Source organism: Polistes fuscatus, unplaced genomic scaffold (genome assembly GCF_010416935.1).
Source record: "Polistes fuscatus isolate 324 unplaced genomic scaffold, CU_Pfus_HIC Scaffold4, whole genome shotgun sequence".
Lineage (NCBI taxonomy): Eukaryota > Metazoa > Arthropoda > Insecta > Hymenoptera > Vespidae > Polistes > Polistes fuscatus.
The window spans coordinates 5,202,797-5,221,064 of record NW_025113118.1 but is presented as its reverse complement, the minus strand read 5'-3'; the positions used below and the strand labels follow the sequence as shown (position 1 = coordinate 5,221,064).

The 18,268-nt window shown below is 34.8% G+C and overlaps 1 protein-coding gene and 1 long non-coding RNA gene across 2 annotated transcripts in view; both read right to left on the bottom strand.

Moving 5' to 3' along the window:
- The window catches only part of LOC122521084 (headcase protein-like), a 158,717-nt gene that overhangs the window by 122,825 nt on the left and 17,624 nt on the right, over positions 1-18,268 (bottom strand). Inside the window, exon 2 of the mRNA XM_043641520.1 lies at positions 10,822-10,918. Coding sequence (XP_043497455.1) covers positions 10,822-10,918 — 97 coding nt within the window. The remainder of the gene's footprint in view (positions 1-10,821; positions 10,919-18,268) is intronic.
- On the bottom strand, positions 13,676-14,319 carry LOC122521085. Its single transcript, XR_006304656.1, has 2 exons — positions 13,950-14,319; positions 13,676-13,820 (listed from the first exon to the last, which is right to left on the bottom strand). It is a non-coding gene; the product is annotated as an uncharacterized LOC122521085 (long non-coding RNA).

Below are 18,268 nucleotides of genomic sequence, written 5' to 3'. Positions count from 1 at the left end.
GCTTAAAAAATAATTTCAAATTATCAAAGACTCTTGGAGGAGGAGGAGGAGGTATTTTTAAAAACGCAAGTTCTTGAAAACTAAATGATTATTGATTATAATTGAGCCGTTCGCTGCACAAACCGATTAAACTCCATAAAACAAAAAGCGAGGAGGGAAATGCGATGAAATAATGTGCATTGGTATTTAAAATTCCTTTTATAATATAAATTCGAATAAATTTTGTAGAAAAAAAAAAGAAAAAAAAAAGCGCTCGCTAGTGGCACTTGAATTGTATTACCGCAACGATTTTCCATTAGAATACGGAGGAATTAATCAAAATGATCTCTGAAATAAATTACTTATTATTCAGTTGCTACAAAAAAATATTGTAACCTCTTTTATGATTGAGAAAATTTGTATAAAAGTTATGATATTACACCCCAAGTTGCATTTTACACTTAAATTGAAGATTTTTCAAAAAGTGGAGTGCAGTGAACGTCTCTCCTCCTCAATTATCTCTCAAAAGGAAGAACACTCTAACAACAGTTATGAACTAACAGGAAAGACTAATATTAAGGAAATTGTTGAACCGAATCAAAGCTCGACAAAGGGACAAATGAGGGATAGAGGAAGGGAAGAGAGAGGGAAGAGGGTTAAAAGGTAAACGTGCAAATATCTGGATCAAAGACGTGACCTGTTTGGACCAGGCAACACAACGAAATTAGCGAGTGGTCTTGTCTTTTCGAGTAGCTACTATATATCCCACACCATCATCATCATCATCATAATCCTCATCCTATGTTCTCTGTCTTGCTAACGCAACTATGTGAATGAGAAATCCGACTGGCCAAACTTCAGTCCACATCCTTTTGCACGACCTCTGAATTTAATCAACGCCAGTCGGCCAGGGTAGAAACTGAGAGAGAGAGAGAGAGAGAGAGAGGGAAAAGTAGAAGAGAGGGTTTTCAGAGGGATGGAGGAGGGGAGGAGAGGAAGAAGAGGCGAGTACGCTTCAGGATTATATTACTTTGAAACTATCTAAGGAATATTACTCGGGGTACTCGGGCTCGGCTAGAAAGTACAGTGGTTTCTCTCTCGTTCGCAACGATCTCTCATGCCTACCGATTTTACCCTTGTGCTGCTGCTGGCTACAGCTTGCCAACCAACCAACCAACCAGCCAGCTAGCTAGCTAGACTGCCGTGTAAACAAGCTCGTAGAAGCTTGAAATATTCTCCTACCTTCTGCTTCTATCTACTTCGAAGGATTATATCATCTCTCTTTCTTTCACGAGTGGCCTAACCCATTCTCAATCCTCCTAATTTTGAGAAAGAAATTCTAACAAACGGACCAACGAAAAAATAAGGATTTTCTTTTCTCGAATTACTCGGCTGTAAAAAAAAAAAAAGAAATAGGAGAATAGAAGGAAATAAGGGGAAAAAATTCTTGGTCTCTTAGCTTAAAGGGAGAAAGGAAAGGGAGAATAATGATGGTGGTGATGATGGTGGTGGTAGTGGTTCCTTCCTTTCTTTCTTTCTTTCTTTCTTTCTTGTGACTACTGTCTCTCCACGAAAGGGCTAAAAAGACACGACGACTACGACTACGACTTCGACTTCGATATCGGAAGATTCGTACGCGACACGAACACGATAAATTCCTAACCGGCGTTTTCCTATTAGTCTCCGAATGGTTGAACGTGCCGTCGTATATCAGCGTCGACTCATTGGGAATCAATGTCCATCGAACGAACGGCTAGGTAAAACGAGAAGGGTGAAGAAATGAAAAAGAAAAATAAAGATGGAATGGGATAGAAGAGGTTCCTCTTTCTTCAGCTTCTCCTCCTCTTCTTCTTCTTCTTCTTCTTCTTCTTATCTTTCAAGAGAAAGAAAGAGAGAGAGAGAGAAATAAGAGCCAGTTGAATTACGACGAAAGCTTTTCGACGTCGTCCTTACGAGAGTTCCTTTTAATTAATCTCGGCCCTTCTCTTCGAGAACACAAGTACTATCATCCTGAACTCTCTTTCTTTCTTTCTTTCTTTCTTTCTTTCTTCCTTTTTTTCCCTCTGTCATGTTCTCAACGTCGTCGAATTTCTAGTCTTCCTCGTAGGAAGAAAAAACCATTTGAGATTGGTGGTACACCACACACACCACGAGAGTCTTTTTCAACTTTTATTTATTGTTATTGGCGCACGTCATTTGTTATTATTAGTATCTTTCTTTTTTTTTTTTTTTTTATTAGAGATAGCAAATGGAGACTACTATAAAGTAACCACAAGTGAGAATTCTGTTCATCGAAAGAGGCCACTTAAGAATAATGCGAGTTGTTTATTTATCATTATTAAGAGTAGAAAAACGAAATCGTTATAACATCATACATCGTTGCGGTCGATTATTATTCGTTGGTTTATGCACCAATGATAACAACAAAATTTATTAAGGGGTTATAAGCAGTTGCGAGGCTCGAAAAAGACGTATTTTCATGAATTTTTTCTAGAAACAGTTTTTATTTCTCAAACAAAAGTGATGGTAATTCAAATAGAGCCAACTTTTGAGAATACAATAGCGCGTCGATTATGTAAAAATATTAATCTGCACCGCACCTGTAGATGATTTCCTGAACGTCCTCTAAAAAAAGACGTTTGGCGGTGATCTTCATTTTGGCGGTTTGGATGATTGAAATTAAATAATATGGTGGATTATTTTAAAGGATAGATTAATGCAGGTATTAAAACCAAGGAATAATAAAAATTTTGATTTTTGACAAAATGGCGTCTATTTGAAAAAAAGTTGTTGTTTTTGACTAAAATTTTCGCTCTAAATTGTTACAAAAAAATAGTAATAAATTTTTGAAAAATTATTCCTTATACTTAATACCTAAGGAATATATCTAAGAAGATTGTGTAAAAATTCGAAACCGATCGGTTAAACCGTTTTTGAAAAATCGAGATCACCGACTTTGAAAATACCGTTTTGAGAAAAACGCGTTTAAAGTTTCAAAGAGACGTTTACACATAGTTAAAAATTTTTGTTTGCAGCTTACGTGAAATGAAGAATATTTGTCGGATCGATTTGAAATTTTCGGAGAATATACTTAAATATATGTACATTCCGAAAATGAAAAAAAAAAAATCGATTTTTTTTAAATTCTAACTGCGTATAACCCCTTAAACCAGATAACGAACGTGAAGAATTAACGTATATATAAAAAGAGAAAGAAAATGATTTTAAAGAATTCCTTTAGGTATCTCAAAAAAAAAGATTCGATTTAACGATCATAACAATCGATTAAATTTTTTCCTCCGATATTTTAAGTCGACGATTTAATACTAACTTGTAACTTAAAAATATATATATAAAAATCGATGAGAAAGGCAGATTGGATTTCTTTTTTGCGTGTACTTTCGAAGCTCGTTAAAAAAGAAAAGAGAGAGAGAGAGAGAGAGAGACTGGAGGAATCGTTAATATATCGAGAAATCGATTTTTATCGATCGTTAACGAGCTATGAAAATACAGAGAGAACGTATAAACACCGTTGTAACAGACATTCGGTTAGGTACATACTACACATATATAATAACAAAATGAACTGGTATATAATCGTTGAAGAGGTGCCGTGAGACCGGTAACGAGCCACTCCTAGATTCGATATATCTCTATAAGATGTGCTAACGTGTGTGAAGTTATCGCCTCACGGCACGCCACCACCTTTTCATTTCCGTTTTCGTTGCTACACACAACACGCGTATATATATATACATAAATATCGATTTATTATTTCGTCTCGATACACCATAAACGTCAAATTCCAATCTATTACACATCCTAACCGATAAAAACATTATATTCTCAATCGCGTTTAATGATCTACTTAGCAGATTTTATGAATAAAAAAAAAAATAATGAAGGGAGAGAAAAAGGTGACAATGTTTTTTCTAAATGCAAAAAGTCTTCAAATAATTGTCGCAGTTAACACTTTTACTGCCACACGGTGGTGTTATTATTGGTGTTTTTTCTAAATGCAAAAAGTCTTCAAATGATTGTCGCAGTTAACACTTTTACTGCCACGTTTCTCATGTGACGCCACACGGTGGTGTTATTATTGGAGATCCAGAGCGTGCTTGAACATTTACAATTGTAAAAGTCGAATGAAAATTGACATATAGTTCATTTTGAACATTATCACTAATTGTAATATACTTTGAAATTAAAAAAAATGTCCCATTGAACAATTACAAATTTTTATTGGAACATCGAAAATGAAACATGTATTTCTATGTGAAATCTTGAATAATAAAAATACTACCCGGCGCAGTGTCCTGAAGGAAACATGTGAAATTCGTCATGGCAGTCAAAATGTCAAAAAAAAAAAAAGAACAAAATCTACTTTCAATATTTCTAACATATATCTTTCATTTTCGAACTGTTTTAGTTCATTTTGAACATTATCACTAATTGTAATATACTTTGAAATTAAAAAAAATGTCCCATTGAACAATTACAAATTTTTATTGGAACATCGAAAATGAAACATTTATTTCTATGTGAAATCTTGAATAATAAAAATACTACCCAGCAGTGTCCTGAAGGAAACATGTGAAATTCATCATGGCAGTCAAAATGTCAAAAAAAAAAAGAACAAAATCTACTTTCAATATTTCTAACATATATCTTTCATTTTCGAACTGTTTTAGTTCATTTTGAACATTATCACTAATTGTAATATACTTTGAAATTAAAAAAATGTCCCATTGAACAATTACAAATTTTTATTGGAACATCGAAAATGAAAAATGTATTTCTATGTAAAATCTTGAATAATAAAAATACTACCCAGCGCAGTGTCCTGAAGGAAACATGTAAAATTCATCATGGCAGTCAAAATGTCAAAAAAAAAAAAAGAACAAAATCTACTTTCAATATTTCTAACATATATTTTTCATTTTCGAGCTGTTAGTACTACGAAAATTATATTATTCTAAATAAAATATGGCAAATATAATATAAGATATACACGAAAGAAAGAAGAGAAAGGGGGGAAGAAGAAGACGAAAAAGAAAACAGAAGAACGATACATATAACAAAAGAGAAACCAAAAAAAAGAGAGAGAAGAAGAATGTACGCTGATTTCCAATTCACGCCAGCAATCTCGGCTTTTAAAAAGCGACGTAACTAAACGCACATGGGGGCGTGGGGGGCGTTGGGTGAGGGAGGAGAGGGGAGGGGGAGTGGTAGGTTGTTCGTTGCCTGCATATCGGTATTCACCGAGCAAAAGGCAAACCTTGCATTTTGCAATTCGCGTAGAGGGGTGGCTCTGGAGCTCTGGCACCCTTGTTCGAAGCAAGAGAGGGTTAGAGAGACGCATATACCACTAACCCCCGGCTGAGTCTCGTTGTTGTTCCCTGCCAACGTTGCTACGGCAAAGGGATACGTTTGAGGGTCTCTTCCTCTTCCTCCTCCTATTCCTCCTTTCTGTACTACGCATACGATCATTCTCCTCTCCTCTCCTCTCCTCTCCTCTCACTCTTTCTCGTCACGTCGTTAGGGTTGCGAGTTTGAAACGAAATGCGACGCAATTGGAAACCGGAATATCCCCGGCCGGTTCGTTCGATCGAAAATATCATTCTTCTCTCCACCCCCCTCTGTAAGGGGGGGGAGGGACCAACCAGTAATATCCTGAGCCTGTGGGAATACGTTGCTTAGTTTCCGAATCATCATAATAATCATAATAATAATCATTAATCGATGATTTCCCTTCTCCCATATCCTTTAAAATATATTCTTCGTATGAATATGAATTTTAATAATTCATCGGCAACTAAATTTCACGTTGGTTTCTTTTTTTTTTATTTCTTACAATTTTTATTTTTCCATAAAAAATTAACGACTAATTAATGAATAATTTATTCTTGTTTGTTAAAATTTTAAAAAATAACTACGGGAATTTTAATTGCCAATTTAATATTATTAGAATTATATAGAATTATTATATCATTAAATATATATTCTCAAATTCCAATTCGTTAAATCGAGATAATAATGAATAATTGAATTGATTATAAATTTGTTTCGTCTTATATGAATAGTAAGAAACAAACAAGTTCTCTTGGAATGAATCGTCTACGTGTATGTTTGTGTGTATTTGTGCGTGCGTGTTTCTTATTGTTGAAAGAATATACTTAAACGGGTATTCATTAAAGTTGCGACGACTAGTTTACTTGGACACGTACGCACATTGTTCTATTGTGTTTAGTGTTCCTGGTTAATGCCTTTGAGCAAGTAACTTTTAGAAACGGTTAGAGTTGTGTTACCTCAAGAAACAAGAATGGTCAAAGTTTGACGCAATATTTCTAATCTAGGCGGTATTTGTGTAAATTAACATTACTCGTAGTTTTATTCAAAATGTTTAAAAAGAAACAATACTTTCTTTCCTTTTTCTTCCTCTCGTACGTGAAGTACAACGAATATGCATACAACTACTACCACACAAACCACCCACCCTTCCTCTTTTTATTTTCATTCGTTCACGGTACACAGAACGAACAGCAGCAGCAGTTTTTTTACCCGTGTCAGAAAAGGTAGACAGGAATTGGTTGAGTAGAAGGAAGAACAAGGACGACTAGCTGCTGCTACGGTGGTTGTTGTTCGGTTCGTACAAACTGTTGTGTGGAATTCTCGTACCACGCACTATAAAGGTCACCCCACCCCCTTTCTATCCTCCTACCACCACCTTTTTCATCAGTTCTTTATTTTTTCACCATTTCGTTTTTCTCCTTCTCTCTCTTTCTCTCTCTCTCTCTTTTTTCCTTTCGTTGTTTTCTCCGTATTCGAAGATCTCGTTGTCTCATGTCTACCAACATGCTGTAAAATTCTATCTCTTGGTATGTTAGAAAAGCTAACATCTAAAGGTCGCCTTGAAAAGAGACTTTACGATTTTACGATCGTTCTTTGACGCAGAATGTAACGAGAAAAGATCCGAGGATCCCTTTTTCCTTTTTTTTCTTATTTTTCTTACGACCTGTACCGGTAATACGTACACGGTGTTTTTTTCTTTCTCTCTCTCTCTCTCTCCAATGAAAAAATAAAAAGAGAAACCAAAAAAAAGGAAAAGAAAAGAAAAGAATATAAATAAAGTATAAAGAAGAAAAAAAAAAAGAAAAAAGAAAAGAAAGGGATGATAACGCCAACCGTTTAGCACCGTAACCAACGAGCTGATGGTAGTTTAACTATCGAAGTATACTCGTCGAAGCCAACCCCCCTAAACTAAATTAACCCTTTCGACACAACGTCCTGTCCTTTCTTTATCTCTCTTTCTCTCTCCCTCTTTCGAACTTTTTTTTTTTTTACTCGTGCTGATGTAATCCCGGAGAACAGTGGCAGCAAGTCCTTTCGATTAAAATATAATAGGGTAGAGAGGAGAGAACGAAGGCTCGATTATGGTTGCTCGTTCGGAAAGCCGCAGGCACTTAGCCGAGTTCGTAAGGGGAGCCGACTATTTTACTAGTCATCCTTCACTTTGTACTCACAAACATACATATACCACCACCACCCACGTACAGGCAGCGTACGCCATCAAAATATAGGACCATGTCAAGGTCGAAATCGAACTACTTCGTCCTACAATCTCATCTCATCTCATCTCATATCATCTCATATATCATATCATCTCGTTACATTTTTCTCGACTGTTATAATAAATAGGACGAACTTTTATCTATATTTTTCTATATCTAATTATATATAATTATTCTTAAAATAATTTTAAATAAATATAATAATATATAATATAATAAATTTTTAAATAATATTAAAATAATTATCTAATTATATATTAATTATATATATATGTATATGTAAGATTTACGTTTAGTGATGAGATATATATTTAATTGTAATAGTAAAGTAGTATTTATTAAAAAATAATAACAAGGTATAATGTTTGTAAAAAATAAAGTAGTAAGTATCTATAATCTAATGATCTAATGCTAACAATAAGTGTAACTCTCTACGTCCGAAAACAACCGCAAGGAACACCGTAATCCTTCGCCGTTCCCCGTTGTCTTCCGTACTCCCCGTTACACTTATCACTCGTCAATTATTATCGAACTCTCAGCAAAACGCAACGCACGCAGAACGCACAGCCCGCAGTCATTTTCGTCGCCTCCTTACACCCTACAACCCCCTCCATCATCTTCCGTTGTTTCTCGTCGTTCCCCTGGAAACTTCCCGATCATTCCAAACTACGCGCAAAGGTTTTTCCGGTATTTCACATTATCGAGAACGTTCGGGAGACTTCGATGTAGCTATACAAAGCCGACAAGTCCAGATGATGTAACCTTATACAGTAAGACCTCTTTTTGTGCGGTCCTTTTTTATACGATTTTATTTTTGTGCGATTTGTTTTGTGCGATTTTATTTTTGTGCGATTTGTTTTGTGCGATTTGTTTTGTGCGATTTATTTTTATGCGGTATCTAAATCTCAGCAGCGTTGCTACCAGTTTTATGTTTTCTTTCAATGTACATATACATGTGTGGACGAACTGATTACATGGTCTCCTTGACGACGATGTATCCAGACTTCGCGACGCTGTTCATCTGATTTAAACAATCTCCTAACAATTATTTAATTTGATTGAAAGCATTTTCACATCTATATTTCGCAAATAATTGATGTATTTTCTAAGTGCAACTTTTTTATGCGGTCCCTGTCCGCCGCATAAAACAAAATTAGGTAGTATATCGTACAAAGTTGTTTATAATATGTAAGTATTTATAAAATTACCGAATATTTTTTTGTACGATTTCTTTTATGCGGTCCCTATCCACCGCACAAAAAGAGGTTTTACTGTATACCCAAACTAATATTCTTATCTCACGCTCTTTCTTTATCCTCGACCGGATGCATTCTTTCATTTCTTTCAATCACTCTTCTCACACTCATACCATTCACACATTCATATCTATACTTCTTAAACAATTCAAAAGCCCACATATATAATTATATATAATTATATATATTCATTTCTATATCTAAATATCTGTAATTTCAACGAATGAACGAATGAACGAACGAATCACAGTTGGATGCAACGGAAAGGATGGGATTCCACGCAATAACGAAATTGAAGAGTGTGTCATATCCTCCTCCCCTCTCCTCTTCCTCCTCCCCCTACTCCTCCGTTTATCGATCCTATCCAAAACGTAATGCGTAGTTGCGTTGTCATATTACGCCATCGTCAAAACCAGATTCGAACCCTTTTACGAGGCCCCCTCCCTCTTATCATCCGACACTACGCACGAATAATTCGATGACTTGTTTTATACGCGTCGCATATTATATACCTCTTTCTAAACCCTCCCCACCCCCACCCCCAAAAGCACTTTTTTATCCTGTCTCTTTTAAACTTTTTGATTCTTTCTGTTATTGCGAATATTCATAATTCACGTACGAGCGCGTCGACGATTTTATTTTATAAATTCATCATAGCAACGCTTGTTATTTATGAAATTTTTATTTCAACGAATTAAACATGAAATTTTAATTATTGTAATAATCTTGATCCTTTTTTATTTTATTTTATTATTATTATTATTATTATTATTATTTCTTTAATCGAAAGAATCGATCGATTTTTTTCGAAAACGAAAAAAAATTGTCGGACGATTCGTATGTAAAAGATTAAAAAGGGATCGGAATGTATAAAAAAGAAAAAAAAAAAAAAAAAAGTTACGCTATTATATCTTTGAGGAAATAGTATTTAAAGCGCTTGCGTAGGAGAGCAAAACGCGTACGTGCAGAAAATGCGAGAATAAGTGCAGGGTTTAAGCCCAACGACGAAGGGGGTTGGTATTGATTTTCCCTCGTATTTGGGGTAGGACGACAGTGTTACGACGCAACGCGCGAAAGGATTCGTTCCGGAAGGGCGTGATCGTGATGCGCACAAGAGGACGATGCTTGTTTGCCAAAGAAAAAGACAAAAAAAATGATCGGTTTCGCGCGAGATTAATCGGTGATAATAAAAAGAGAGTTAACCCTCATGCGGGTGGGTGGTGGTGTGCTGATATATTCGCATGATTTATTTTGATTCTAACTTTAGAAATTGGTAACACTAAATATACCAATCTTGTCTGATTTTTTTTCTTTTTTCTTTTTGTTCGGTTTTAATCTCAATTATGCTATCTCGAACGTTTCGTATTTATGACAAACAAAATCAAAGTGGTATACAATAAAACTTATTATTACAATGATCGAAATATCAAATCGATTTTTACTCTCATACATCCATTGTATATAGGAATTTTGATTTATTTATTAACGTGAAATAATCATCGATAAATAAATTAGAATAGCATAATAATTGTGACAATTTAACCCACATTGGGTGTCCACTATATATTTGGCTAAATTTTTAGAAAATTTCTTTTGTTATAACGATATTAAGTTAACAAATAAATCCATACGATTTTGCTATCATTTAGATTAATTAGGGAAACAAAGACACGTAAAATTTATCGATCGATAAAATCTTTTTTCTTGATAATAATAATTAGAATAATATTGTTTATCCGTTAATACTAATCTGTTTTTAAAATACAACGTAACGGAATATGATCATTTTGTTAACGCTAAAAACCTACCAACGCGTGAGGTCAAATGATCTTAATCTGTGAAAAAAGAAAATTCTGACAAAACGCATACAATGTCAATTATTTATTTCTAAATAAAAGAAAATATTTCCTTCCTTTCCTATATAATTTTTTTTTAAACGGTCATTCGACCATTCACGTTACGAATGAGTATACACGAACACGAAGCGTCGTTAAATTTAGTTTGAAATTTATTACCTTAATATGATAGGAGTTCAATTTGGTCCTGGGCAAGCTGTTAAATGCGCTGAAATCCAAACGACGAGAAAAGATACCGTTGGCACCGCAGCTTTGCCTGAAATGAACAACATTCACGGTTATTACGATCTCGATGATCATTAGAGATTTATAGAAAAACAATTATCAGTCAACAAATACAAATTATATCAATCGCTTGTATAAAATTCTGTGCGTATGTGTGTCTATCGTTTGAAAATATTTCCTCCTTCCAATGTCATAGATTACTAACCATAAGTCATTGAATAATACAACATAATAAAATTCATTTAACGAACAGAGTGAGAATGAAATAGAGAAACAAGGATAAAAGAGAGAGAGAGAGAGAAACTAAACATTCCATTTGAAGAAAGGCTTGCACAGGAAAAGCTTGTATGATGGAGGGAAGAAGTTTGAAGGGGTTGGAGGAGGGCATAGTGAATTTCTCGTGAATCATAATAATTCCGCACCCTTCTTTCCTATCCCTTGATAACAACCCTCGAGAAGGAAGCGGCAAAAGGAACGGGTGATAAAACTCATACGCATATGTTTGTACTAGTAGGATACATACGTACTCATACGTACTACCAATAACACAAGAGACATATATATATATATATATATATATATATATATATATATATATATATACACACACATACACATATACATATTAAATGTATTGGTGTATATTTTTATACGTATACAAATTTACTCGCGGATACGAACGAGAGCTGAGCTAGCTTAGGAGCTTTTCAAGCTCGACGTACTCTTCTTTCTCTTCTCTACTTCAGATTTCCGGACTTGCTTGAAAGAAAAAATAAGAAGAGAAAAAAAAAAAAGAATTCTAAAAATATCGACTCTCGACGATATAAAAGAAAAAGTAAAAAAGGGGTACGCGTTTCTTTTTCCAACGTGAAAGAGAGCACGAATTATGAGCAACGATGATGATGTAAGGAATCGTTTTATTCGAAACGAGCTTTTGAAACGAATAAGAACGTATTTATGTAAAAAGTATCTTTTTTCTCTCGTCGTTCTTAGATGTCACATGCTCTCGAATAAATTATTATTGGAAAAGCATGTCGTAGCAAAACTCTTTTATATCTCGAGATAAATATTTTATTTATAAACATTACGAGATGAATTTTTTTTTAAATCAGATTTATTTATTTATTTTATACATTTTTTTTCTTGTTGTTTTTTCAAATCGAATATAAACGTAGACGTGTCTGGAAGAAACGCCTGTATCAAATTATTTTGTACAATTTTGCAGTAACGTAACATAAGCATTCATTCTTTCAGATAAACCTCCTACCCCACCCCCACCCCCCGATCAAATTCCAATCGTCAATATCATTTCACAAATACAATTTAAATATCAAAAGAGATAACTGCGAATAACACACCGAACGATTTATCATTCACATTTAATTACTGACACACGCGTTTAAAAATGAAAATCGAGATAATCAAGATAGCATATATCGTTAAAAAAAAAATAATCTGATATTATAATTAAAACTTTCTATTTTATTATACCAGTCATTAAAAACCAGTTATATATAAATAGGTATCTCATAAATATGTTATAGAAAAGGTTAAATGTTAAATCAAAAATATACTGGACAAACAAAAACAAAACAAAGAAAACAAAAGTAGCGCTCGGTGATTACGTGAGTTTTCGATAAAATTGATAATAAATGGATTTCAAAGAAGACAGAAAAAAAAAACAAAAGAAAAAAAACAACAAAATACGTCGAATAGAAAACATGAAAGTAAAAAACAATCGTAAAGTTTAATCGTTTTGTAAATCGTCTTTGTTGGTTGAATGACGCAAATTGTGTCACCGGAAAACGAGACAAGCAAGCAAGCAAGCAAGCAAGCAACCAACCAACCAGCCAACCAGCCAGCCAACCAAGCAAGCAAGCAAGCAAGTAGGCAAACAGGCAGTAAACAAGCAAATTCAAGCAGCAGCAGACGTAGAACTGAGACAATATAGCAGAGAACGGCAATATAGTTGAAAAGAGGGGAAGGGGAAGAGGAAGAGGAAGAGGAAGAGGAGGAAGAGGAAGAGGAAGAATGAGACCGAGAACGAGAGCGAAAGGGAGAGAGAGAAAGAGAGATAGAGATAGAAACAACTCGACCTTAACCTTGGCCTCCACTCGAATGAAATCGTCCTATCGTCGCCCGTATCGGTTATTTTTGGCAATGTCAAGCAAGGGTCACGAAAATATTACGCGTTCGTCCCCTCCTACTCTCTCTTTTCTCACCACAATGTGCCCTCCCCCTCCTCCTCCACCTCCTTCTCCTCCTCCTACTAGCTATAGCAATTGAAGAAAAACAAAATGAAAAACACACGAGAAGAGAGGAGGATGATGAGCGGCTTGTTGTTTTCGTGCTATGCCATCGAATGTAATTGAAGAACTTAATCTGTTTTTTTTTCTTTTCCTTTTTTTTTCACTCATAATCACTTTTACATAATTTCTTGACCATTGATATAATTTAATCAATTTCTATTTATGGAACATTAGTTATCGATAAATATGCACGATAAATCGTAACAAATGACCTCCCGAGCCACCCCACCACCACCCCCCTTACACCCACCGTGGGTCTTTATGATGACTTATACGAAATCGATTCGAAGTAATCTCTTCTACGTTGGTGGTATCCTCAACAAGTGGGGAAAACAGTTGACCTAATCGTTATGATAATAATCGTGCGAAGATAACACGAACCGATCACCACCCCCACCCCTCCTACATGTATTTATCGAGATCGAATGATCTTTTATGAGAGGAAGAATGTTTTTTTTTTCTTCTTCTTCCTCTATATATTTTTCGTTACATCAAACATCTCTTCTCTTCACTTCGCTTCGCTTCGTTTCACTTCTCGTAGGCGGTGTGCAATTTTGGTGTTAATCGGACGAATAACTCAGCCAATAATCATCGTCGTCGTCGTCGTCCTCGACGATGTTCATGCTGTTAAACGAGAAAGAATGAAAACGTGAGTTTAACGAAGATGACTCCTCTCTCGAGAGAGAAAGAGAGCTTATGCTTTGTTTTTTTTTTCCTTTTCTCACTCTTAATGAAAACTAACGACATTATTACCAGAAATGGGCCGCTTTACAATAATTCCACATGGCTGCTTTACAAATGGATCTTATCTTCTTCTTCTTCTTCTTCTTCTTCTTCTTCTCGACGAATGAACGAATAGAGACAGCAGTATAGTTTTGGATAAATAATTTCAATTTTTTCTCGTTCGATGTAATATTGATTCTGGTGGGGGGGTTAAGTTTTTACGTATTTTCTTGATAATTTTAGATTAGCGTAATTAAACAAAAAAAAATAAATAAATCTGATATTTTGTCTTATAATATTCGTCATAATTTATATTATCCATTCGATGATCGACGTATTTTTAGACAACGACGCTGAAATTTCACCTAATTTTATCGAAATCTATCGATATTAACCCTTTGCTCAGTGTCAACTCGAGCGGCGCCGATACGGCGCTCGGTTGATTTCAAGTTTCATTAAATATCACAACAAAACTAATTACAGAGTGTAGTATTTATCACAGTTTGTTTTTTTCGACATATAAATGAATAAACTGATGGATATTTTATTATTTCTATACGCTTGTTTGTTTAGAAATGTTTTTAAAGTACCTGTAAAATGTCTACTTAATTTGGCCGAAATTAAAGGGTTAAAAATTAAATCATTGAAAAAAAATCTTATTTAACTTTTGCATGAAAAAAAAATATGAAGAAACTTTCCCCTCCCCCTCCCCCTCCTCATCCCAGTTCGATATAGTTCGCATATTTTTCGACTTCGTGTTTCTGTAATTGTTAAAAGAAAGAAAAAAAACAAAGTGAACTATCGTGACTCACGTAGGTGATAGCGAAGGAAACAAATACGGACAGGGGATTACGTCGCAACTAATTAACGAATCGCAGCATGCACGAACAGTCAACAATAATGAACGTTTTAAAAATAACTTTTGATAGCCGGCGCTCGTGTTTACGAGAACTTATTTACGTATATACGTTTCCTGTATTACTTATACGAATTATACATACAACGCGCGCGTATGTGTGTGTGTATAGATAAAAACTATAATGGGATAGTATACAGATAATTGTTTTGGTATAGATACAAGTTAAAAACCAGTAAAATATTAATATTATTATCTCGACATAGATTATTGAATAACAGTTAAAGCAACTTTACGATTGGTCAAGAACAACGTTAATAGTAAACAAAATAATTAAAACGTTATTTTATGGTTTAAAAAGAAAGAAAAGAAAAGACACAACACACACGAGCCGCTGAGTCAAGGTCGAAAAGATAATCCCTCTTATCAAAAAAAAAAAAGAAAAAAAAAAAAGAAATCAAAAGAAAATAACTGGTAACGTGTTTTATGAATCACACGCGTGGCATCCCATCATCGTCAACTGACGAATCCTTCTGGGGTTTTGCAGCACAGTTTCTATAATCTCGACATTCACAGGCACGTTAGAGAAAAGAACACGATGTTGCATCACATTGGACTTATTGTTTTTAGTATGACTAATACTACTCTTCGCAAGAATTACGTAACACAAAACAACATCGTCACGAAAGAGAAAAAGAGACGACAGATACGTATCGATATTTATGTTTAACCGTAGGATTTGGATCGAATTATCGTAAGAAGTGGGGAGGAAGAACAACATCGTATCGCGTGTGTTTACCTCCCACGAAAAATACCTCGGGAAGAAACACGAGTTTTGTTTTTTTTCTTAGAACGTATGCTATAAGCAGAGAAGAAGAAAAAAAAAGAAAAAAATATAATCTACTCGATGAAAAATATTAGAAAAATAATACTGGACGAATCATTGTATCTTGTGTGCATTGTCTAAGTTTAGTATCGTAACGTATATATATATAGGATATTAAATGTGCATAATGATAAAAAAACGTCCGTTTAAATTGAACACAATTAAAATCGCGATAGTTAATTTTCAACATGTTCGTTGAGCGAAAATCGTCGTCATGCTTCGCGGTCCAATTAGTACCAGAGTTTCTATTATCAATGATACCGTATACCGTGTAATATGTATATGCATGTGTGCGTGTGTGTGTATATATTCGCAACACTGTTATCACGAAGCAAACGAACGTAAAAAAAAAAAAAAAAAACGTACGAACGATGGAGCTAGGAGGGATACACGTACAAAATAATCGCAAGATTACAACCTAAGCAGTATTCGACTTGACTGTTCCTACTAGCGGGAGAACATTTTTATCTAACCTTGTAGTGACTTTTTTAAACTGTTCCCCCCTCTCTCTTTCTCTCCAGAGAGAGAGAGAGAGAGGAAGAGAGAGAAAAGAAAAATATTTTGCCTTTCCTTCCTTCCCTTTTCTATTTCATTTAACTCGTACTAATTTGCGTACTCTGACAAAAGAAGAACTTCGAAGGACATATATCGTTAGATTTCAATAATTTGAGCACGTGTCAGCCATATGAACTGTAAAAACTGTAAATTTCATTTGATCAAATGACCAAACTAACATCACTAACTCTTATTAAACATATATATACGAATGAAATCAATGGAAAGTTATTAAATGGAATTATTATGACGCGTAAAATGAGATAATTCTAATATTATATATACTTTATTAGAAGGACCCAGAAAGTAATGTCGTTTTATGCCGATATTTGTTTATCATTTATCAACTAATTGTGTACTTTAAATCGGTATTTAAATTTAATGTAAAAAAAAATAACTTTCCAGTCCCTATATACACACATAACACATATAAAAAATAAAAATGATAAAAAAATAAACAATAGTTGAGATAAATAAATATCAAAAATTAAAGATATTCTTTCTTTAGCGAGTCACAATACTGGAAAGAACAACTATACAAAGAAAAAGACAGGAATTAGGAATAATATATATCCAAGCAACACATTATAATATAGTCTCGTGACTATCTCGGTTTGTGCACGCGTGATTTCTTGCACGAGTGCTCGCGCGAAATCGATGCGCTGTCCGCTCGGTTGTGGCACGCCCAAAGAGCATCCAGGAGAATCAGAGAGAATCAGAGAGAATCAGAGAGAATCAAAGAGAGAGAGAGAGAGAGAGAGACGCGTGCGCTATCCACCGCTCTCTCTCTCTCTCTCTCTCTCTCGTATGTTCGTTCGTTATCTCTCACTCACTCACTTACTCACTCACGAACTCGTTCACTCTACGTGTAGGTGCTATTGGGATTGTCATTGAGACCTGAAACGGAAGGGCATCTGAGTCACAAGCTTTATCGACTAACTGCGCAAAAATGCCTCGAGCGAAAACATCGCTAATAACACCGGCCACTCGACCAATCGACCAACCAACCAACCATCCAATCATCAAACCATCCAACAAACACCAAATATATATATATATTTTCATGGTGTCAGCTTCCTTCCTAAGTATTCTCATTTAAAACGTATAAAAAGTACCTTTGGAATATCACACCTTATCGCCACACCCACCCATCATCTTTCTCTCTTCCTTCATTTCTTTACCCATCTTCCTTCTTTTCTTTCTATTTTTCTCGTCTCTATGAAACACGTAGAGGTAGGTAACACGAAGGTGGTGGAGAAGGAGGAGAAGGAGGAGGAGGAGGAGGAGGAGGAGGTGTAGAAGAAACCCGCAAACAAGACATTTGTTATCTATTAATACGCTTCTCGCGTATGTATGCGCAGGTGCTCGCCGTCACTGTCGCATTTGTTTGCGCGATCTTTGTAAGAGAGACGAGTAAAGAGTAGACGAAGTGGAGAAGGGAGGAGAGAAAATGGAGGAGTAGGAGAAGGAGGAAAGATAGAACGACGACTTTGATCTTGCTAGTCCGATCATCTTTTACTTTGGTACACTTGCACTCAAGATCGCAACTCTATATTTTAATGACTTAGATATAGGTATAGTTAATTATGATGAATTTTATATTTTTATCTTCCGCGATTAAGTATGTATGTATTATCGATCGATGTTGTTTTATTTTATTTCGTTTTTGTTTTGTTTTTTTGTTTTGTTTTATCTTGACACGTTTTTCTCGATTTTTATTTTATACGCTAGTATAAAGCGTAACTACTAATTAATGTCATAATTTTGATCGAGATTAAAAATATGTATATCGTAGAAAAAATTGTTACGAACCAAATTACGAAGTAACGATTACAGTGCAAACATCTAACAGTACTGCGAACAAGATTAAAAGGCTAGACAAGGGTATTGCATGCAGCAGACAGGGCAACAGACAGCAAAGCAATGGGTTAAATATGTGATGCACCGTTTAACTTACTCTCTCTCTTTCTTTCTTTCTTTCTTTCTTTCTTTCTCTTTCGTTCAATCTATTACCCCATCTATTTCTATTTCACACTACGGCGATAACGATTA